At 46.2% G+C, this 24,722-nt stretch overlaps 1 protein-coding gene across 2 annotated transcripts in view; it reads left to right on the top strand.

The window, feature by feature from the left end:
* Positions 1–24,722, top strand: part of ING1 (RING/FYVE/PHD zinc finger superfamily protein) — a 111,001-nt gene that overhangs the window by 64,883 nt on the left and 21,396 nt on the right. Inside the window, exons 2-3 of one of the 2 annotated variants that reach the window (XM_086489368.1) lie at positions 1,837–1,908; positions 2,412–2,590. In XM_086489368.1, the coding sequence (XP_086345494.1) occupies positions 1,837–1,908; positions 2,412–2,590 (251 nt within the window). Of the gene's footprint in view, positions 1–1,833; positions 1,909–2,411; positions 2,591–24,722 lie in introns of both variants that reach the window. The other variant, XM_086489367.1, reaches the window with a different exon arrangement.

Raw genomic sequence — 24,722 nt, 5'->3', positions numbered from 1 at the left:
GCAAATCTTGTATCTGCTGAATTCTGACTCTATGTTGGAGACGACGGCGGTGATGACGATGCGACGACGATGCATTGAAAACACAGATGCTGAAAATTGCAAATAGCGGGCTGAGTCTGCAAACTCTCGCTGATCTGACCGTGCGGCGAGGGTCTGCTGCGGGAAGGTGAGATCTGTGAGGTTTGGGGGCTGCTGTGCGGAGTCTGACTGCTGAAAACTGAAAACGCTGATGCACTAGATGGTTCTGTCGCCAGGAATCTGCAAAACGCTGATGGTAATCTGCAATTGCAAAAACGCTGGGCTGATCTGTTGGAAATTGCTAATGTGAGGCTGATATGCAATCTGCAAAACATGGGGCTGATCTTGATGAAAAACGCTAGCTTAGTTGCTGCAGAAAACGCTAGGGCCATCTGCTACAAAAACGCTAGGTGGTCTTGTTGGGGTCTTGCTGAGAAGGTGCACTGTCAGACACTAGGTCTCTGCTGCCTCTTCTGCCAGAAAGTGCTAGCGCTAGCTTTTCTTATATACTTGCTTAGCCAATTTGCCCTACCCAGTTTCCCAACAAAGTCACTTATCAATAATAAGTGAAAAATGGCTAAAATAGGGAAAATGAGTTCTATGCACTGTAAAATGCTCATGATGGCTACTGACTCTAATGTTGATGATCATGCTGCGTGCAACGAGAGGATATGCAACTACTCTAAGTGCCTGGACATGCACGGCCTGCGCACAGGCTCACAAAGGTGCCAGAACACTTCCTAAGCTGACCGTAACCTTGAACATGAAGTAGCTTGTCCACATGCACATAGGGTTAGATGTGCACGTGACATCCCCTCCTTTTTAAAGTGAGGTACTGGTACCGAACTGTATGGCGTGGAGGGAGATCGCCAACAATGTCTGGAATTCTGGGAAGGACTCTTCGCCGGCCCACTCTGATGCGCTAGGGCAGGACATGATCTGCTTGTCAGTGTTGTTCGACACAAGTGGAGGAGACGCTCCACCATTGTTTCCGGATCTGTCCACATGCACATTATATATGGCGTGTTGTTTGCTTCCTTTTTTGTAGACTTGGGATTCAGGAGGGTTTTGTGACGTGGGGGGCCGTCACCTGGCTTTTGCGACATCCGGGCTCACATACCATTTATGAGGGATCTTCCACAGATTCAATATTTTTGCTAATAGCCTTGGGATACAGACGGGGCACACTGGACATGGTGCCTGCTTTAGTACATGGGTTTGACATACAGCCTCATGATATTCTATTTGCTACGATATGCAGCATAGTAATGTGGATTATATGGAAGGCTCGCTATGCTCAGGTTCGGGGGGGTCGTCCTTCCCATGTGAGTAGTTTGGTATGAGCTTTTGCATACCTTGCGCAGCCAATGGGATTCTTCAGCAGGCCTCTCTAGGGTAGCAGAGAGGAGACAACATGAGTTTCTTCGACTATTGGCGCGTACTACAGTTCTTTTCAGTATGGATAGAGGCACAATCACGTGGCATTATGCCCCTCCACGGTGGTTTATTCATCATTCTTCTCAGTTTCCACCTTGATGTACGTACAGCCCTGCCACTGATCATCCACAGTTTGTACTTCTTCTAGAAGACAAGCTCTCTTGAGCATCTCTAAAAGTCTCTGTACTCAGTATATAGCAACTGTTCTTAGAGAGAGAGAGAGAGAGAGAGAGAGAGAGAGAGAGAGAGAGAGAGAGAGAGAGAGAGAGAGAGAGAGAGAGAGAGAGATTAAATGTTTGTGCCCTGCCGTTTTTGGCTCATGAAAAAGAGTTGCAAGAGGTTTTTTCAACCACCAACATTTCTAGTTCGTTTGTAAAGCAGGTATTGCATCGCTACCTGCAGAGATTAAGGAAAATTACACTGAACTACGGAAGCTAGATGAAAATTTTCAAGGTATGGAAGTTTCGAGGATCATCATTTTATCTGAATCATCTTTACTAGGGAAATAAAAATTTGAATTTTGACTTACCTATAGGAGCATATCCTATCATCTCGTAGTAATTAGTCTATACTATGCTGATGGAGCTGATGGTTGTATTATTTTGTGGATGACTATCATATGGGTTTATGCCTTAAACTTTCTCTTGTAGTTGAATCTCGGCTTTTTTTGGATTTTCTGTGTACATATATGTTCAAGGGACAGAGCGATGGTTAATATGAAGTCAAATCAAAGACTGTGTCTGCAATCGGGATTATCCTAGTAGAATAACACATTTAAATGGAGGATGGACTGAAGAATCTGTAGTATTATCTTAATACACATTGTTATCTATTTTTGAGCACAAGTGCTTATTTTGACATTGTTTTAGAAGCTTGAAAGAAAAAACTGACCAAAAACTCCTCATCTCGTGTATAACTTGGGCTTAGGGTTGTTTGTTTGCTCATTTTCTTTGCAGAATATGAGACGCAGATGGAAAATCAGTTTGAGGAAGAATTGGAAGAGGCCAAAAAGGCTTGTGAATCTGATAGCATGTTGCATGCACACTCTCTGTCACGCAAAATCTCAGAAACAGCCAACATTTGCAAGGAAACAGCCGACCAAAAAATCAAATTGGCAACACAAACGTATAAAAGAGTCGGTGTTTTCTACCAAAATAATGGCTGTGTGTGTGTGTGTGTGTGTGAGAGAGAGAGAGAGAGAGAGGGAGAGAGAGAGAGAGAGAGAGAGAGAGAGAGAGAGAGAGAGAGAGAGAGAGAGAGGGGGGGGGGGGGGGGGGGGGGACGACAAATGGGGGGGACGACAATTTGGATACGTCTTTGTTACAATCTACTTCGGGTCATCACAAAAAAAGAAAATGTGCATGTGCATCCTAACCTCAAAACCTTCCGGACTCATGAGAGAGAAACATTACATGTTTAGAAATCACCATCAAAGTAACTAGGTCTGACAAGTGTCAATTCCATGTTTTTGAAAAGGGTGTGCACTCTTGAAATTTTTGATGATGGATTTTCCTCCCCTCTACCTTGCTTCCTTGCTTCTGTGAACTGTGGCCAATTTCTTGGCTCTACTCTTTAGTTATAGGGGTGTTAACTCATCCAAAATGTACACAAATGTACCTTGTAATGATCTTGTTTGCTTCATTACCTTGATCTTGTCATCTATGTTGTAATAGTAAACTCTGTCCTGTTTCCCTTTAATTTGAATGCCAGTTGGTTCACCAAGGTCTATAAAAGGTACCACTTTTGTGAGTCTTTCTTTGAGTATGTCTACATCTATGATGTATCCTTCTAGTTTTTCATCTGGATTGGTACCTACTACTAACCAACCTTTTAGTAAGCCTACGATTTTGAAGTAGTTTTCCAGGCTACAGCAGGTAGGGTCGGCTAACCTTAGATAATCCTCTATGAGTTGTCTCTACCCAAGCTATGTGATGACTTGCCGGTCTCTATGAGTTGTCTCTACCCAAGCTACGTGATGACTTGGCGGCCTCTTTGGGAGGATCGACCCTCAAGGAGAGGAGTTGATAGACCAACTCTTGCATGTGTTTGTCGCTCTGAGTCTCCTGCTCTTGCTCTATAGCTACCCTCTTTTCTTCAGCAACTATTTGTAGAACTTCCCGTTCCCTCTCTAGAGCCATTCTTTCCCTTTCGATTGTGGCCCGTTGAGTCTCTTGCTAGGCATCATCTCCGTCATGCACTTCATCAAAGTTTCCATAGAGATTGGTGCAATCCGTGGTGTAGATGATGGGAATGGAGGAGTATTCGGTGATGGTCCCCTTGGTGTAGGGATTTCTTCTTCTCGAATTTCACTCTCATCACCTTCATGCAAAGTATCCATTCCACTTCTAGTGATGTCCATGCATTGAGTACTAGGATGCTTGGGTACTTGGGTACTTGGGTACTTCGGATTCTTAGTACATGAGGTACTTGGGTTCTTGGTACTTGGGGTACTACTTGCAATCTGCGTTTAAGAAGGCTTTTCTCTTACCCAAGCTCAACTCCTTGCGGGTGCACCCCTTGGCAGCCTTGCGCTTACACTAATGTTGCTTTTTCCCACCCCACGTTGATTGGCTTGCTGCAATGTGCAAGATCTTCTCTTAATGAGTGGAAAAGAGGAATGAGGGGAGGTTGGACAAGCCCTTCATTTATGGGTTACCTACCACTCTTCAAAAACACAGATTAGAGAGAGCGACAAGCCCAAGTGGTCTTGGGTTACGTGAAATCTTCAAACAAGCAAGTTTTTTTTTAATGGCTCAATGGCCCTTAGGTGTCAGGTGCAACAAAAGTGTTTAAGGATTTAGCTCGGATCTAGCACTCTGCACAAACACAAGGGTTACTTTACTTCACTTGAAAGAACCGAATTGTACTGAATGGAAGAGAGAGAGAGAGAGAGAGAGAGAGAGAGAGAGAGAGAGAGAGAGAGAGAGAGAGAGAGAGAGAGAGAGAGAGAGAGAGAGAGAGAGATGATGAAATGATATATTAACGTCTACAAAAGGCCAAAATGACCTATGAGACCAACATGTTACAAAGTGGTGAATCTAATACAAAGTCTATTTGCTGAAAGAAAGACTAACATCCTAAACAAAATGTTGTAGTGAAAGTCAATGTGGGGGAAAGACTAGAGATTCTCTAGTCAATACAAAGGTACACAATAATGAGGGGTGCAAGAAACTTAAGCTACTAAGAAGAGGATAATCGTCCAGCTCAAAGTAAATCTAGCATCGGTCGGTGTCGGATCTCCTTGATTTCCTCCATGGTCAAAAACTTGATTGGGCATCGTGCGTGGCGCGCCAAAATAATCTGAATCCTCCTCTATAATCTTCGTCTATGCTAGGATGCCCTCCTCTGTAATCGTGGACAACTGGATCTCCCTAGGTCCTCGCATGGTCAATTAGTGTGCCTCTAGTGGAGGTGGGATCGAACTCTACTGCAGGACCCGTCTATCTAGCTCTCTAGTGCTATTGGCTGGCCTGACATAGTCCGTGACCTGCCGTTGAGTCTGTCTCTTTGGTCGCCTCAACAAGCACTCTCTATGTCTCCTCAATTCAAGCAAGAATAGACCCAAGCATCTCTGATCCTCGTATCCCATAACTCTAGAAAGTGGTCCAAAACCCTCCCTGAATAAGCAGTGGAATCGTCTGCGAATCTCATAGTATGCGGAGCAATGACAAATGTAATGCAACTCTATCTCTGTCTCCTATGGCATACGCAACATACCCTAGCCTCAGCCGGAACTCCCCTCTATCTGCCAGTCTCAATCTCAAGCTGGTGGTGAGGATGTGCGTATCTAGCTAATAGCACATTGCATCCCATATGAAAAATGTGTATCCATATAGCTGGGCGTGACTACAAAGCCATCTGCCGTGAGTTGAAGAAAATGTTCTCTATAAAAAGCCATCTTCGTGCCCAACTCCTTAGTAGGCTCTATCCATGTCCTCCGTGTGTCCATCTGAATCAAGTCCTGAGACGGATAAGTCTAGTAATCTCTGCCTGTGTCACAGCGAGAGAGAGGGCCTCCAAAGAGTACTGGAAGGGAGGCGGAACCAAGAAGTCATCTGTCCATACCAGTAGGCCGTGTCTCCCAGTAAGGCCAACTACTGGGAAGGCTCAAGAGCAAGCTGGGCATATTTGTTTCTGGAAAGGTTCCACAAGCTATGTATGAAAGAGACTGACCTAGTAAGTGCCTCAACCACCACCGGAGTGGCAGCTAGCTCTGCTCTAATAATCTCATGAGGTATTGAGGCCTTGGTTCTAATCATCCGGGAAATCATAGATACCAAGGGTCTCTCCATCCCTTTCCATCCATTAGTGCTGCCAGCTCTGTTGTCACAAAGTGATGACGTGGCTACGGACAGCAAAAACCCTAATTTCGTCCAAAAACCCTAAAAAAACCTGCAAACCCTAATTTCTGCCGCAAACCCTAATTTCCGGAAATCACGGAGGTCTTTTAAAAAAAAATAAAAGATTTTTTTTTTGGGATATTTTTGAGCGACGCAAATCTCAGCTTTTGGCCAAAAAAAAGCATAATTGCTTTTTATTGCTCTCATTGAGAGAGAGAGAGAGAGAGAGAGAGAGAGAGAGAGAGAGAGAGAGAGAGAGAGAGAGAGAGAATTTGCTTTTGCTTTCAGAAACTCTCTGTGAGAGAGGAAAAAGAGCTTTTGCTTTCAGGGCTTTTGATTTTGAAGCTTTTGGGGCTCTGCTTTTGGGCATCCCTTGTAACCTTTAAATTAGTGGTGAGGGTCTCACTTCTCAGAGCATCTGGACGTAGAGTCTGAGAGTGAAACCCTAACCGCTCTCTTGTACTTTGATGATTGATTAATACAAAAAGAAATACCGAAAGGGGCGCCAGTTTTTGGGGCCAATATCTCTAGGCACGGAACTCCGCTAGGCCAGTGCAAATCTATTGTGATTTGTGAATTGTTTGAAGTGGTTATTTGGTGCTGTCGTGATTGATTCTTGACTTGGAGTGTCCAAGTCTATTACAGTGGTATCACAGCACGGCCGATTTCTCTTCTACGGGAAATCCGATCCCCATTTTTTTTTTCCGCGGCACCTATGGCTTCACGCAAGGATCAGTCGACTCCCTCTGCATCTGGAGATGCGGGCTAGGATCACAACGAAGATTCAGACAGAGAGTACGGCCCGCCTCAGCCTACTCAGGCGGAGCAAACAGAGATGAAGCGTCGTCAATTGATCGGCGATGCAACAAAGTTGATGCTCAGTTTTGCGAAGGATCCGAAATTGGCAAAATATAAGAGCGAGACTTCTTTTCAGGAAGTGCATGCAAAGTGGCAGAAAACCACTACACCACCCCCGAAATCTGCTTTCAAGAAACCTTCTGATCCCAAACAATATTCAGAGAAGGAACTAGAAGAGGTGGTTGATGCACGGATTGCTCAGCTTTTTGACGCACAGAAGAAAGCCAAAAAGCATGGCAAAAAGCAAAAGAAAAGCACTGACTTTCCAGGCTATTTGGGTCGTCAGTGGACTTTTGACAAGGCAAAGAAACAGAAGAAGCGTGTTGATTTGAAGGAGTACCCAGTTCTTCTTCTTCTTCTTCTTCTGACAGTTCTTCTAGCTCTTCAGATTCGAGCCAAGAAGACAGAGAAGGTAAAAAGCGAAGCAAGAAGCAACGCTTCGGAAAGGGCAAGAGAAAGACAAAGAAGGCTAAATCTCGCGGAGAGACTGACAGTTCTACTGAGGACTCGTGACAGCTCAGATTCCGATGATGGAAACTTTTATGCGAACAAGAAGAATTTTTACAAAGCCAACCAGTATGACTTTCTCGAAGATAAAAGCAAGAAAGTCCGAGAGTTTAAGGAAGGTGGCCACTCGATCAAGTTTGATACTTTTTCAGGATACTCAGATGCTTCGAAGGCTTTGTCTTTTATACAGCAGTTTAACATTGCTTTCGCGGGAGGACGCTATTCAGAGCACTCCAAGATTCGGAGAGCTGCCTCTTACTTTAAGGGGAATGCTCGTACTTGGTGGTCCACGCTTGTTTTAAACAAGACTGCGCCAGTTAAATGGTTGAAATTTAAGAAGCTTTTTATTTCTTCTTGGTTGACGCAAGAATATGAACGAGATGTACGAGCTGCTTGGAACCATCTTCGGATGACCAAGAAAGATACAATCAATGCTTATTGTGAAAGATTCTGGAGCTCTTTTCTACCCGCCTCTTCATTCAAGAAGATCTCGTTCAGAGAACAGATTGAGCGGTTTACCTTGGGTCTACCTACAGAGATCCGAGATCACTGCTTGGAACACAAGTCAGCTTCTATTCAGGAGTTGATGAGTTATGCGAAGCGGGGCTTTGCCATTCACTCTGGCAGTCTGACCTATCCCACAGATGAGGCCATGACACAACGGGCCGAACAGACTTCTGGGAATGAAACTAGAAGGAAAAAGAGCAACCCAGAGAAGAAGGATGCACGACCCAAGCTTACTCCTCAGGAGAAAGCTCGCTTCATCAGGGAGGGGAAGTGCTTTGGATGCGGGGAACATGGACATATCTCCGCGAAGTGCCCTAAAGAGGCACTGAAAGAACAAAATGATAAGAACGACGACAGGCCTGAGAGTTCGAGAGCAGCTGAGGAACGTGGCGGAAAAGGCAGATAGAAAAGCAGAACTGGTACCACATGGCGTGGGACTTGCACCGAATCTAATGAATGAAAGTACAAACTTTGCCGCTTTTTGGGGAAAAGTGAAGGATAAGGAAGCTCTTTCGAAGGAGCCAAGGCCCACTTCTTTTCACTTGGAATTGGCGGCTCGATTTGGAATTACGCCCGACAGACTGACGCCACAGGCGGAGGTAGTTCGACTGGCACCCGGAAGGGATGTTGCCATTACACCGAGCATTGGCAAACTTCGTTTGCAATGACAGGGGTGTTCAGGGCACGCGAGTGACGTTCTACTCAGGATCCCTTGGTACCACAAGAACTACGTCGTGGTTGACTACCGGGCCGAGAAAGCGACTTTGATAAATGAAGGGCTTAGAGATTGTACTTGATGAACTTCAGTTTCTTACTCATTCTTTTGGGAGAGAATTGAACGAGGGATAAAGGTTGAATATGTTTTGACCTGATCAAAAGAACGCCAAGATTTTTCTCCACACTCATGCCGATTGCTTTTCAGAGGGCCTGAAGATCAAACCATTGATCTGATACCTGGAAGCACGCCACCGAACCGGCCACCTTACCGTGTGAGCCGAGTATAGAATGAAAAGATTATGAACCTAGTGAAAGACCTCTTGGAAAAGGGTCTTGTTCAGCATAGTACTTCACCGTATTGCTCTCCACTGTTGTTGGATTTGAAGATAGGCGGATCTTGGAGAATGTGCATCGATTATAGAACTCTCAACAAAATCACCATCAAGAACAGATTTCCGATTCCTAGGATCGATGATATACTCGACAGGTTACAAGGATCCTCGTGCTTTAGCAGGATTGACTTGAAGAGTGGATATCATCAGATCCGAATCGCGCCGGGAGACGTCTACAAGACAGCCTTTCGGACGACTTTTGGGTTATTTGAGTTTTTGGTGATGCCTTTTGGCTTAACCAATGCTCCTGCGACATTTAACCGGATGATGAACGGGATTTTTTTTGAGAGTACAGGCTATTTGTTGGCACTTTCTTTGATGATATCATTGTTTTCTCCAAGAATGAAGCAGACCACAGAGATCATATGCTTCAGAGATACATTTTTTTGGGGACACTTTGTCTCAGCAACAGGAGTGCAAATGGATCCGGCCAAGATAGACACTATCTGTGATTGGCCCGATTTGAAGAATGTCCATGAAGTTGAAAGCTTCTTGGGACTGTGTTCGTACTACAGACAGTTCATTCGAGAGTTTGCAGAGGTTGCTTCCCCTTTGCATATCTTGATACAGAAAGGGGTCCCTTTCTTGTGGGGATCCACAGAGGTGACTGCCTTTCAGACATTGAAAGAGAAATTGACTACAGGACCAGATTTGACTTTGTTGGACTTGCAGAAGTCATTTGAAGTATTTTGTGATGCTTATGGTCGTAGTCTGGGTGCAGTCTTGATGCAAGAAGGCCATGTCATTGCTTACGAGAGCCGATTGTTCTCTAGGCCGGAGATGACAGCACAGATTTATGAGAAAGAGCTTTTGGTGGTTATCCATGCTCTTACTCAGTGGCGGCATTACCTATTCGGAGCGGATTTTACTGTCTTTACAAACCATTAGAGTTTGTGCTACTTCTTGTCACAGAAGCAGCTTTCGGAAAAGCAGATGCAGTTGGCGAACATGTTGTCACAGTTTCACTTCCAGATTGTCCATGTGCAGGGACAAAAGAATGTGGTGGCAGATGCTTTGTCTCGGAAGCCGTTGGTTTTGGCTATTTCCGTGATATATCATAGGAGCTTCGAGGATATGGTCGATCGGTATGCCACAGATACAGATTTTGCAAATATTTTCACACGGATACGGGATGGGGAGACAGTAGCGGGATACTCCCTTCGGGAAAGCTACTTGATGAGAAAGACTATGTTGTGCGTTACACAGCCGTTGAGGAAAAAGGTTATAACTGAATGCCACTGTCCACCTTTTATGGGTCACCGCGGCATTGCTACCACCATGAAGGGGGTAGAGAGATACTTCTTTTGGCCGCGACTCAAAAAGGATGTGGAAGAGTTGTGCGCAGTATGCCAGAAAGTCACGTTTGACAGGCATAAGGCACAGGGATTGTTACAGCCTTTACCCATACCCACCCGCCCCTGGGAAGTATTGAAATGGATTTCATTTTGATCTCCCGATTACACAGAATGATCACGATGATTTTCCGATTACATGGCACGTCTAAGACGATTGTCTCTGATAGAGACCCCAGATTTATGAGTTTGTTTTGGAAGGCAATTTGGGAGAACATTGGCACGCAGTTGCAGTTCTCGTCATCGTTCCACTTGCAGACTGACGGGCAATTTGAGATTGCCAATTCAGTGATTTTAGATTTATTGAAGTCTTGTATCTCGGATCAGAAGATCAATGAAAAAGAACTTACCTTTGGTAGAATTTGCCTACAATAACACGATACACTCTTCGACGGGGAAGACGCCATGTGAGATTGTTGAAAGTTCTGTGAAGGTTCCATCCTTCTTGAGCACGAAAGATTAGATATTTGAAGCGGATAAATATTCGCGAGATTTGGATACGGCTTTTGCCAAGGTTCGCGAGACTTTGCAGGAGTCTCAAGAACGACAGAAAAAGGTAGCAGATCGCCATCGTCGCGACTTGAAATTGAAGGAGGATGATTGGGTGCTCTTACGTTTTGAGAAGGCACGCCTACGAAAGTAAAAGGGAAAGGAGAGGTTTTTTTCCAAAGCTTAGTATGCGGTACTACGGACCTTTCCAGATCACTGACAAGATAATTGATGTCTCCTTCCGATTGAAACTGCCAGATACTTGGAGGATTCATAATGCATTGCATGTGAGTCTCTTGAAACCTGTTAAGGGTGATGTGCCTGATGATGGGGAGCCTGATGAGCAACCAGAAGTGGAAGAAAACGAGGAGATCCTTGTTCCTGAACAGATTTTGGCACATAACGATACGAAGAAAGGTAAAGTCCGAAGGCGGTTCTTGGTTTAGTTCAAGAACTTTTTTGCATTTGATGCGAAGTGGATGGAGGAGGAGGACCTAGCAGATACTCCTCAGATTGTGAAACTTTACCTCGATGTTTTGGTTTAGCATAGTCTACTCCAAACGGAACCCAGAATTCAGCTTGGCCGGAGATCTGGTGCAGTGGCATGCACAAGAGGGGAGTCACTCCGCTCCCTTGTCAACAGATGTCTTGATTTTGATACTAAAGTCACTGATGTCTCTTTGAGCTTCAGGGATACTGAGAGCTGACAGTATTCTGTTGGATGACTTTATGAAATGGAATTCCTGATAATGATACTGATTTGTTCTTGACTTCTTTTGAGTGCAGGAACTGATAGCCGAAATGACTGCAGCATTTTGGTCTGATTGACTCGAATAGACATGGTTGCAATAGGGGTTAGTCAATTGGACATCGATGAGGTCCCGATTGGACATAGATGTGATTGCTAGCTACATTGCCGATAAATCATGCTCTAAGATCCGAATGAATGTTGAATGTCATGTGATGTCCTGTGATGTGACTATCGATTTTGTACATGTGCTAGATGTGTGCTCCTAGTACGTAGGTACTAACTGTCAGTGTCTGCTAAGACGGTTTATGGCTTTTGTCGGTTTTGCAGGCGTAATCGCGGTCGATTACAATGCTTTCAAGAGGGGGGTATGTCACAAAGTGATGATGTGGCTACGGACAACAAAAACGCTAATTTGTGCCAGAAACCCTAAAGAAACCTGCAAACCCTAATTTTTGCCGCAAACCCTAATTTCCGGAAATCACGGAGGTCTTTAAAAAAAAAAAAAACGATATTTTTGAGCGACGCAAATCTCAGCTTTTGGCAAAAAAAAAGCATAATTGCTCTCTGAGAGAGAGAGAGAGAGAGAGAGAGAGAGAGAGAGAGAGAGAGAGAGAGAGAGAGAGAGAGAGAGAGAGAGAGAGAGAGAATTTGCTTTTGCTTTCAGGGCTTTTGATTTTGAAGCTTTTGGGGCTCTGCTTTTGGGCATCTCTTGTAACCTTTAAATTAGTGGTGAGGGTCTCACTTCTCAGAGCATCTGGACGCAGAGTCTGAGAGTGAAACCCTAACCGCTCTCTTGTACTTTGATGATTGATTAATACAAAAAGAAATACCGAAAGGGGCGCCAGTCTTTGGGGCCAATATCTCTAGGCACGGAACTCCGCCGGGCCAGTGCAAATCTATTGTGATCTGTGAATTGTATGAAGTGGTTATTTGGTGCTGTCGTGATTGATTCTTGACTTGGAGTGTCCAAGTCTGTTACATCTGCCATGACAACCAACTCATATTTGAGGTCACCAAAGTATCAAAAAGCCAAAGTTTGGTTCGAGGTTCCTAAAACTGAACCTGCGAACACATCCTCTCAAGTTTGCCCAAGGCTGCATAGGCTCTGGTCAATTTAGTCTCTGTTGCTTTTCTCAGCGAAAAAACTGGCCCACTGAAAACTACCCCCAGATAAGTATATGCATCTGTATACTCCACGCTCTCTGGCCGATAGGTAAATTTGGGAGCTGACCTTGTGACCCATTCCGGTGTGGTGTTAAACACCATAACCTTGGTTTTACCAAGGTTGATAGACAATCCACTATCCGAGAGAGAGAGAGAGAGAGAGAGAGAGAGAGAGAGAGAGAGAGAGAGAGAGAGAGAGAGAGACGACACCGCATGTCGGGTCCCAACCACCCCAAGGGCCTCCTTGCTCTGTTGCCAGAGCAAGTACTTGGTTTATTACTTGCACAAAATGCTGATACAATGCTGAGATGCTAATGGGTACTTGATGCTATTAATGCTTGGTATTGCTGAAGTGTTGATGGGTAGTGCGTTCTTGATACTACGGGTACTTGGTACTGCAGGTACTGTTGGGTATTGAAGGTGCTAAGTGTTGCGTCGACGACGACGACGACGACGCTGTGGCTGAATGTTGAAAATGCTAGGGATGCTTGGTGCTGCATCGACGACGATGACGATGACGATGACAAGGGCACTTCGATGACGATACTTGGTAGAGATGCTTGTACTGTGAGGCCATGGCTGAATGCTAAAAACGCTGGGCTGATGGTTGAAAAACTCCAGATTTGCTGGGTACTGATAAGAAGAGGTGCTGCTGTGGGTACTGCTTCTTCCTCTGCCTCTTCTGCCTTCTCTAGTGCCCAAAGGGCTTCTTTTATAGGTCTTTTAGCCATTTGCCCTACCTACTTTTAATAAATGTCATGTCAAAGTCACTTATTGATAAATGACTTAAGTGACTGTTTATATGCCTATATGCTTAAGTGACTATGCAAGTGAGGGTATGCAACTATGACCGGCGTGGGCATGTATGTCGTGCTAGAGGCTCACAAGGGTGCCATGCTAGGTCCTAAGCTAGACTATGACTGACGCTAGACTGTAGCAGAAGCTTGTCCACGTGGCGCAAGTGCAGTGCGCACGTGACAACCCCCCTGTTAAAGGTGAGGCACAACTGTTGAACTTCTACCTTTTGATGTTTTTTGTACTTGGTTTTGCTTGGGTTCTTGGTGGTTCTTCCCTTGAGTTCGCGAAGCCGAAGGACGTACAGAGCTCTGATACCAATGTCAGGTGCCGCGGAAGGGTTTAAGGATTTAGCTCGAATGTAGTACTTTGCACAAACACAAGGGTTATTTATTTCACTTGAAAGAACTGAACCGAATTGAATGAATTAGAGAGAGAGAGAGAGAGAGAGAGAGAGAGAGAGAGAGAGAGAGAGAGAGAGAGAGAGAGAGAGAGAGAGAGAGAGAGAGAGAGAGAGAGAGAGAGAGAGAGAGAGAGAGAGAGAGAGAGAGAGAGAGACGCGACACCGCTTGTCGGGTCCCAACCACCCTCAAGGGTCCCCTTGCTCTGTTGCCAGAGCAAGTACTTGCTTTATTACTTGCACAAAATGCTGATACAATGATGCTAATGCTGAGATGATAATGGGTACTTGATGCTGGGTACTGCTGAAGTGCAGATGGGTACTGCAGTGCTTGATACTGCGGGTACTTGGTACTTGGTACTGTTGGGTACTGAAAGTGCTATTAAGGTGCTAAGTGTTGCGACGACGACAACGACGATTACGATGAGGATGATGAGGCTGTAAAATGCTAGGGATGCTTGGTGCTACGTCGACGACGACGACGAGGAGTACTTCAACGATGATACTTGGTAGAGATGCTTGTACGGCGAGGCTATGGCTGAATGCTGAAAACGGTGAGGCTGATGGTTGAAAAACGTCAGGTCTGCTAGGTACTGTTGAGAAGAGGTGCTGCTGCGGGTACTGCTTCTTCCTCTGCCTCTTCTACCTTCTCTAGCGCCCAAAGGGCTTCTTTTATGGGTCTTTTTGCCATTTGCCCTACCTAGTTTTAATAAATGTCATGTCCAAGTCACTTATTAATAAATGACATAAGTGACTGTTCAGGTGCCTATATGCTTAAGTGACTTACGTGTGCAAGTGAGGGTATGCAACTATGACCGACCTCGACATGCATGCCTTGCTAGAGGCTCACAAGGGTGCCAGGCTAGGTCCTAAGCTAGACTATGACTGACGCTAGACTGTAGCAAGAGCTTGTCTCTGTGGCGCAAGTGCAGAGTGCACGTGACATTAAGATAGAGCGATGAAGACGGGAGCGCTCCCAATGCGCGATGGACTAAGGGTGGAGTGGCTAATAAGTCCGGGCCAAGGACATGAAACTTCTTTGAGGAAATAAATCTGGGAGAGGTTCTTTTCTTGAGTGATGATATCGAACACTTCCAAAGAGCTCTGATACCAATGTAATGTGTAGCGGAAGTGATTTATGGTGATTTAATTCAGGATGAGTGCTCAATGCCTACTCAAGGTTCCTTTTACATCGTGTGAGAAGAGAGATACCATGAGTGAAGGTTCTGTGAGTGATAGAGAGAGAAAGGAGACTAACATCAGATGTGCTGATGGCTGAAAACGCTGGTGCTAATGGGTGCTGTAGGCAGATATGATGTTGTATGCTGAAAGCACCAGGCTGGGTGTTGGCGGTGTTGCCGTCTCTAATGGGGTGCTGACCGACTTGTGGAAATGGTGACCCTGGGGATCACTTTTATATAACCTGAAGGTTGGGTTGGGTAGGGCTATTAAGACTCCACGTCTTGCTAAAAATGCACTTATTAATAAGTTTAAAAACTCTTAATAAGAGGTGCTTCATATGCTGTCACAAAGTGATGACATGGTAGGACCACCCGGACTTTTCACTGACTGGCTGACGTGGACAGGTCGTATGGAAACGATGAAGTGGTATGCTGACGTGGCAGTACAGTGCTGAAGTGGCAGATTGTACAGACGCTCGTAATTTGTGCTGCTTGCGTGGCAGATTGTACGGAATTCCGCTTTTTGCGCTGGCTGCTTTCACTGGCAGATTTTGAGCTAATTGCTTTTGGGAGTATTTTTCTTTTAAGTTTAATTGCTTTTCGGCTCTGCTTTTGGCATCCCTTGTAAGAATAAAAGAGCCCTAAGGGCCTCATTTCTCAGAGCATCTAGACGCAGAGTCTAAGAGCCGAGGACCCGCGGGAGTTGTATTTTGATCAATCATTAATATAAAAGAAATACCGACAAGGGGGCCAGTCTTTGGGGCCAATACCTCTGGGTACGGAACTACGCTTTGCCATGTCGACACAAGTTTTTAAAGTTGTGAAGTATTTTTAAGTGATTCTCTGGTGTGTCATGTTGGATTCCCGACTTGGGGTGCCCAAGCCTGTGACAGTGGTATCAAAGCACGGCCGATTTCTCTTTTATCGGCAAATCCGATCCTTCTTCTCGCGGAACATATGGATTATGAAAAGAATCTGACGACTCCATCTGCCATCTTCAAAGCGGGAGGCGGTACGGAAAATTCAAGTGGATTAGCAGGGAAAGAGTATGGGCCACCTCGGCCTTCATAGTATGAACTCATGGAGATGCAATGTCAACAACAGGTTGACGAGTGTGCAAAGCAGATGCTTCAGTTTGCCAAGGATCTACAATATACCAATTTTTTGACCCGGCAATCAAGAAACCTCCTGTCCCACGGATGTTTACTGAAGATGAACTCGAGGACATTGTTGAAAAGCGAGTCAACCAACTTTTGGGGTCAAAGGAGAAGCAATTGAAGAAACATAACAAGGGAGTTGACTTCCCCGGTTACTTGGGTCGAAAATTCTCTTTTAAGAAAGCAAGAAAACAGAAGAAGCATGTACACTTCAAAGCATTGTCCAGTTCGTCCTCATCTTCTTCTGACAGCTCGGATAGCTCATCCTTTTCTCACTCGAGTAATGAGGACAGAAAGGCCAAGAAACGACGAACGGACTATACGTTTTATTAAAAAAGGAAGCACTTTTACAGAGCTAATCAATATGATTTTCTCGACGACAAGGGCAACAAGGCAAAAGAATTCAAAAAAAGGTGGACAAGCTTGAAACCTTTTCAGGGTTTCGAGATGCCTCTAAGGCCTTAACCTTTATCCAAGAGTTTGATATAGCATTTTCTGGAGGCCACTATAAAGAGCACTCCAAGATTAGACGGGCAGCATCCTTTTTGAAAGGCAATGCACGAACATGGTGGTCCACTCTTTTGCTAAGAAAAGAAGCACCGACAAGGTGGCTGAAATTTAAGAAACTTTTTATTTCTTCATGGCTCACTCAAGAGTATGAACGAGATGTGAGAACCGACTGGAACCATCTTCGGATGATCAGGGGTGACCCTTTGGATGATTACTGTGAAAGATTTTGGGATACTTTCCTTCCGACCTCTTCTTTCAAGAAGATCAATTTTAAGGAACAAATTGAGAAGTTTTGTTGTGAACTCCCCAAAGAAATTCGAGACTACTGTCTTGAGAAGAAGTCAGAGTCCATTCAACAATTAATAGCAGTGGCTATTCCAAGAGTTCCCACAGATCAACGAGTTGAATCTGGTGCAGGCGGGATTGCACAAGAGGGGAGTTACTCCACTCCTTTGTCACAGATTACCTCGATGGAATAAAGTCAATGATTTCCCTTTGGGTTTTAGGGATACTGATGGGCTGATAGTATTTTGCTAAATGGCTTCATGAGAGAAGTACTTCGACTTGGGATCCCCAAAAATGATTTCTCGCACACGACAGTGCTTGAAGCGAATGATTATTCGCACACGACAATGCTTGAGTCGAAAATCTCTATTTAGGTGCGGTTACTAAATACGTTGCTGGCAGTCATGGTTTGAGATTTGGAATGAATTTTTTTGTTATTGATTTGTCATGTGATGTCATGTGCAGTGATGTGATTGTCGTCTTTGTACAAGTGCTACATGTGTCGTGTCTAGTGCGTTGGTGTTTAGAGTCAGTGTCTGATGAAATGGTTTATGGTCTCTGTTTGTTTTGCAGGCGTAATCGAGGGCGATTACAATTCTTTCAAGAGGGGGGTATGTCACAAAAACGATGACGTGGTAGGACCACCTGGACTTTCCGTTGACAGGCTAACGTAGACAAGTCATACAAAAACGATGACGTGGCAGACTGTACGGACGTCCGCAATTTGCGTTGTTGACGTGGCAGATTGTACAGATTTACGCTTTTTGCGCTGGTTGCTTTTACTGGCAGATTTTGAGCCAGTTGCTTTTGGGAATATTTTGCTTTTAAGTTTAACTGCTTTTGGGCTCTGCTTTAGGCATCCCTTGTAAGAATAAAAGAGCCCTAAGGGCCTCACTTCTCAGAGCATCTGGACACAAAGTCTGAGAGTTGAGGACTGTCACAAGACGGGCACCACATGCCAATAGAAAAGAACAAACTGAACAGACTTTTAGCACTTCAATAACAATTGAACTGAGAGAGAGAGAGAGAGACGACACGCGACACGGGGTGGCGGAATTCCACCCGAGAGTATGGGCCCCAAACCTTGGCGCCCCTTTCGGTATTTCTTTATATTGCATCAACAAAGTACAAGCCGGTACTCCAGACTCTACACCTTCTCCAAGAAGCATGCCAGAGAATGAGCCTTAACCTCATATTTAAAGGCCCTAGGCCTATGAAAAGCAGTTTACATGAAAAGCCTTCAAACTCAAAAGCTTCTGGTCCAAAAGCAAAGCTAAAAAGCTACCAACGTAAATCACGGAAATCCGTACAGTCTGCCACCTCATCAACCAGCACAAAACGCGGAAATCCGTACAGCCTGCCACGTTATCATGTCAACGCAATTTTTGAAATTCTGCCACGTCATCGGATTCTGTGTGTGTGCGTAGGTCCTGCTTTATTTTAATCCGTTGTCACTTGGGGCCCCATCGAACGGGGTCCCCATAAGTTGGTAGGACTTCTTCTTTTGTTACTTGTTCTTCTTAGGGTTTAGGCCCCTCGGTCGGCATCTGTAAGTTGGCTCCATTCATTAGGCTTTGACACGTCAGCAGTTTGTTACAAGGACCCGTGGGAGTTCTTTTCTTTTCCGAGAAAAAGATCCTTCTATTAGTTAATGAAACTGCCCATAGGGCTACAACCACCTCTTCAAGAGAGGGCTACAACAACCATGATGGGGAGACTCTCCCAATGAAAAAACACCATATGTACAATGAGGCTAAATCAAGAAATTGGAGGAGGGAAAAGCCACACGGGTGGACGGTAGTGCCATCTGAGTACACCCTTGACCACGTGAAAAAAGGCCCAAGACGCCAGAGTCGAAGGAAAGCCTCTCGGCGCTTCTGCATGCGGTCGGAGCTGCCCTAGAGTCTCTCGAGCTGTCCTCTGAGAGTATGGATCAGCTCTAGCCATAGATTGCGAACAGTCTCTGCTGGTGATACAGGGCGAGCCTCAAAGATGCGGAAGCAGCGGGCCCGCCAGATGAACCAGAGTGTCAGGCCACTGATGAGCTGCCAACACTCCTCTCTCTCACTACACCACTCCTCTGGAGTAAGCTCTGTAGCAGGTTGGAGTGTAGGTCGCCCCACCTGCATCACTATCCCCGTGGGAGTTGTATTTTGATCAATCATTAATATAAAAGAAATATCGAAAGGGGCACCTGTCTTTGGGGCCAATACCATTGGGCACGGAACTACGTCGCGCCATGTCGACTCAAGTTTTTAAAGTTGTGAAGTATTTTTAAGTGATTCTCTCACGTGTCGTGTTGGATTCCCGGCTTGGGGTGCTCAAGCCTGTGACATATGCAGATATACCTAGGTTGGGATATTGATGCTAGACTATGGGAACACTCCCCAGTGCCTACACCTAGCAAACACTGGCTGTGCTCATGTGCAATCAGCGGGTATGCAACTAATCTAAAGTGCCTGGACATGCACGTGTTGCGTACAGACTCTCAAGGGTGCCAGAACACTTCCTAGGCTGTCGTAAACTTCCGAGTAGGTGGGTACAAATTTGCGAGTGTTTCCTTTGAGGGAATATTAGTGGATCCCTTTTAAACCTCTAACAAGAGGTTGTTAGAGACATAAGTGTAAATACAAGAGAAGGTGCAGCATGCACCGACTGTGAGATGAGTTGGTAGGCAAAAACCCCAAGCATGGCAGGCAGGTAGTAGTGGGAAGGGAGTCAGCGGTGGGCGAAAACGCAAAGCATGGCAGCTAGGTGACAATGGAAGGGAAGCTGGCATGCGATGAGATAGGGAGGTGTGGAGAGCTCGCACGAGATAGGATGCAGCATTGAGGGGCGGGTGGCTTAGAGATGCAGCAGGCGCACGAGGGGCAAGGTCGAGGCTTTTTTTTTCAGGTATGTGGTGACAATACGAGCATGGCAGCTCTAAGGTGGAGTGTGTTAGGTTGAATGCCTTGTTGCCACCGACCAGGTTGTGGGTTCAATTGCATGAATTGTGAAGCTTAAAGTCAGCGATACAAGAACATTTGCTTTGCAAAAATGTATTTATTCTCGAGTGGAATGCCATGGAGATGGGATCCCATGGAGATTCTGTATAATGAAATGAGAAATGAGCCCGTAATATACATGCTATATTTACAATAATGTGGGCCTATTTAAAAAAACCCCACATGAGACGGACGTGGAGACGTGATTGTCAGAGGCTTCTTTGCACCATGGGAAATAGATGGAGCAGCTATCACTATCTGTGCTGGGATGGTCACATCAGCAACACTAGCAGTGATAGTGGAGTCAATGCATCAGATTGCGAAACCACAATAGGATATGCATGAGCGCATCAAGGACATACATTAGCTACTACAGAAGGGACCTCTTCGATAGAGGACAGTTTGTTGGCCTCTCTAAGCTGCATGTTTAGAGTTCTCACTACACTTTCAAGATCTTTCACCTATCTATTCAAAATTCTAATGCAATCTTGGGACTTTGCAATCAATACATCTGTGTCCATGACTCGCTGATCCCTTTGCTTGCTTGCATATATTGCACCATGCAGCACGTGAGTACCCTGTAATGTGAACACCGCATCCCCAACAGTCTGAACGTTTTTTCTATTGATCTCCAGAAGCCCCTTGGCTTGGGACAAGAAGTTATGATATTGGTCCCCTTGCCCTGAGGTGGCTGTTGTAGTAGTAGGCATGTTGGTAGTGGAAGGGACTAGTGGACTAAGAACAGGAGCAATGGTAAGGTGTGGCTGGGCGATTGAGATGGTGACGATGGATGGGGTGAAAGTAGATGTGGCTGTGGAAGTAGTCGTCACAAAGTGATGACATGGCATGGCCTACATGATAGGATTTGGTGAAGGGGCCTAAACCCTAAGTGAAAAGAAGCAGAAGAAGTTGTTCCAACCTAGAGGTTCTGGCTGAGTGGCCCAAAGAGGGTTAGTCCTAAAAACCTAACCCTCTTAACTTAGAGAACACGATTGAGGGGCCTAAACTCTTCTAAAAGAAAACAAAGGCCCAATTTGCGCAAAAATTGCTGATGTGGTAGGTTGTATGGACAAGCCCGGTTTTTGTGTTGATTGTTGATGTGGCACTGTACGGATTTCGATTTTACGGGATTAGCCCAAGGAGTGCCAGATTTTGGGATAGAGCTTTTGGCCCACTACTTTTGAAACAAAGTCTTTTATGTAACTGCTTTTGGCCAAGGGTCTTTGTAAGTGTGCTGAGGGCCTCTCCTCTACTTAGATTAGCTTGGGAGCACTGAGACGAGGACCATCGGACATTGTTCTTTGCGAAGCATAATAATAAAGAAATAACGAGAAGGGGTGCGGGTGTTTGGGGCTAGTGCGTCTGGGTGCAGAACTACGTCGTGCCGTGTCGACTCCTCTCTCTCTCTCTCTCTCTCTCTCTCTCTCTCTCTCTCTCTCTCTCTCTCTCTCTCTCTCTCTCTCTCTCTCCCCTCGCGTAACCTGCTGCCACCCGCCTTGCGTAGCCTGCACTCCACTCGCGCTGCGCATCCTCCCCCCCCCCCCCCCCCCCCCCCCCCCCCCCCGCCTGTTGCTGTGACAGCGCGCCCGCAGGGACATACATCAAAACCACCCCCCCCCCCCCCCCCCCATTCAGCCCGCAGGTACATACACCCGGCAAAATCAAAAATCAAATTGCAGGAGGAATTTCCACAGTCTCGGCTTTCCAGATTTTCCGAACCTTCGAAATTTCAAAATCCTGCATTTTTCAGACCTGCAGGGATTTTTTACAAGGAATTTGGAAACAGCAGAACTCGCAGAAATTGCACATTGACAAGTACAGAAAGCAAATATATGCCATGTAGGCTGAATGTGGAAACACATGTATGCATAATGCGGTGCGTATAGGTCGCTCTCTCCTCTCTATTGGAAAGTGTATCAGATAAGTGAAACAAATAAGGCAAGAAGGATGGCGGCGCACTACATGGTCACAAGCAAGAGGATGACAGCCATTGAAAAGGAGTTGAAAGAATGCAAAGCCCACATGGATGAGTGGAAGAAAGAGAAGAATTTAATTCTTGAATGGAAAAAGAGGGAGGAACAGGCGAGGGAACTAGAACGCAAGGAGTTCCGGGATGAAATTCAAGCTTTAAAAGGTAGCATCTCAGCTCTTAGGAAGGAACTCGACGAAACCAGAGAGCAAAAACCCTAACCCTAATTTTTGCCAAAACCCTAACTACTGAAACCTTAATTCTGGAAACCCTAACCCTAAAACCTGCAAACCCTACTTCTGTATCAGACTGCATTGGTGTCAGACTGCATTGGGCACTACTCAGGGACGGATCTCGGAGCTTACACTCCTTGGCAGAGGCATATTCATGGTACGTCTTTCAGATCCCGCCACCGCCTCAACTCTCCTGGCTCGCTCTCCGATACTCTCTTATCGCAGGATGATATACTTGACGAGGTGGTATCCCGAATTTTCCACCGAGGAGTTTGACAGTCGACACCTTATTCCCAGATTCCCTCTGACGCTCTCCTTCCCGAGATATGCCTCTCCATTTTATCGATGATCATCTCCTCCAGATGATTGTTGCTCATTTTGGCACGGTAGTTCCAGGATCTTGCATCTTCTCGTCTGGCCCACCTCGCATTCAGGTCTTGGTGTTTGAGGATACTTCATTACCAGATAGAGTTACTGTGGCTGTCCGCGATCGAGACTACTCTCTCCGGATGGTAGTCACTGGCCGCCAAGGACAGTGCTTACGCTATCACGAGATGGGACACTTGGCGCGAGATTGCCCCACCCAGCCACGACATCGGCGGCAGCAACAGCCGGCCCGCGGCAGTCATGCTCAGCCACGTGGTCAGCGTCAACAGCCGGTTCCTCCTTCTCACCCATCTACTACTCAAGCACCTCAGCAGTCTATAGGCTCTCCTCGAGCTCCTGCCCCTCCTGTTCCTCCCTTCGCTTCAGCTCACACTGAGGGAGCATGGCAGACAGTGGGTCGTAATCATTCCTTCCGTTCTCGTCAGCAACCAGCAGCGCAGCCAGCTCCCAGTGTTACCTCTCCAGCTCCCTCTCAGGTTTCCACCACCCCCTTACCCCCTGTATCTCCTCACCATTCTTCTTCTTCACGGCAGGACCACTTGCCTCTGCTAGCAGCTCCTCCTTCACCTGCAGTTCCTCCGCCCGCTCCTTCCCCTCTTCCCGAGGTCCCTGTTCCATGCAGATGGATCATCCACCGCTACTTCCTCTCCCTTCTCCTCCTCTTCCTCTCGCCCTTACTCTCCCCCCTCCGCCTCCCGGTCCTCCTCCTCCCTCAGTAGCTCATACATACGTCTCACGCAGTTTTCTCAGCTCTTCCCCTCTTTCCTGGGGCACTCATCGGGCTGAGATGTGCGGTGACTCGGAAGGACCATTGCGGGTGCAGCTCTATCTTCTGCATCACAAGACAGGTTGTGTTCCCTCTTTAGTAGGCAGTCGGTCTCAGCCTACCCATTCCTTTTTCCTTCCATTCTACGCTGCTCAGGAATGGTCCGAGGATCGGGTTCTACATTTTGTGCACTAACAGACTATGGCTCAGCTTCATTTATGGTTGTCTCCTTCCGCTCCTAATGTTTTGTCTCCTCACTACCCTTCATGTATTGGTGCTATGGAGTGGAGTGATGTTTATGCTTGCTATTCACTGCCTATGGTCATTCATGTATCCTCAGATGTGGTGCTTCCTATGTCTATGCGCATTTGGGATGTCAAAGCTGCAGCATCGGTAATGCAATGTAAACAAGCTGAGGTCCGCAGTTGGTGCAATGAGACACCATATCTTAGAGAGGGCTTGCGGGTAGCTTTCCTACCGCCTGAAGCCCACCCCTTGGATGGCCCAGCTGCCTCCAAGAAGATGCGTAGTTAGTCAGATGCTATTCACACTCTTTCATGCAGTCTATGGATTTACATGTAGTTTCTTGGAATGCTAATGGTTTACAGACTTCTCGGGTAAAAGGTTCCCGTAAGCTTTTACTTCGCAGAGATTTACACTCTCATTTAGTGAGCACTGTGGATATATTGCTAGTACAGGAGCATAAGATTGCCACTCCCATTGGCAATCTCATCATAGAAACAGGGGACGGGGGGACGCGGCCCTTTTATGCGGGGACGGGACGGGGGACGCCAGGACGCAGACGAGGACCCGTTTTTGGGACGTGGGGACATTCCTCACAGGGACGGGTCCCGGGACGCGGGTCCCCGGTGACCAACACAGATGGGACAGGGCAGGGGGCGGGGCTGCAGCTTTCAAAAGGTTTTTAAGCGCCCACTTTTGGGGGGGGGGTTTAAATTTCAAAAGCACCCTTTTGGGGGGGAATTCAAATTTCACAATCCCACTTTTGGGGGGCCTTTCAAATTTCAAATTCAAAGTTCAAACCCCCATTTTGGGGGGAGCTCTTTCTACTTAAGAGCACCCACTTCCAAGCCTCAAGGCTCATAGCCTCATAGTATCTACTATCATACCCAAGCCTCAAGGCTCAAGGCCACTTCCTTGAAGACTTGAAGTTCCTCTCTCTCTCTCTCTCTCTCTCTCTCTCTCTCTCTCTCTCTCTCTCTCTCTCCCATCAAGCTTTCTCCTACTCCTCTTTCCTTCTCTACAACCCTTCTCTAATATCTATCATCAATGGCATCTCAAGATGGATCCCAAGCTTCTCTAAGTCCTCCTCCTCCTCCTTCCTCCGGCCCCGCCGCCGCTTCTCAACCCCCTTCCTCCGCCGACTTCACATGGACATGGTGGAGTGAGGTGATTGCTCCCAAGTCCGGTGTTGGAGGTGGAAGCAAGCCGTGGAAGTGCCGCCGTTGTGGCTACGAGCGCAATGGTTCCGTGAGGAAGTTGCGCGCCCACTTCCTTCA

Source organism: Adiantum capillus-veneris, chromosome 18 (genome assembly GCF_014529385.1).
Source record: "Adiantum capillus-veneris isolate H3 chromosome 18, ASM1452938v2, whole genome shotgun sequence".
NCBI lineage: Eukaryota > Viridiplantae > Streptophyta > Polypodiopsida > Polypodiales > Pteridaceae > Adiantum > Adiantum capillus-veneris.
Note: the sequence above shows the minus strand (reverse complement) of the source record. Positions and strands in the feature narration are given on the sequence as shown.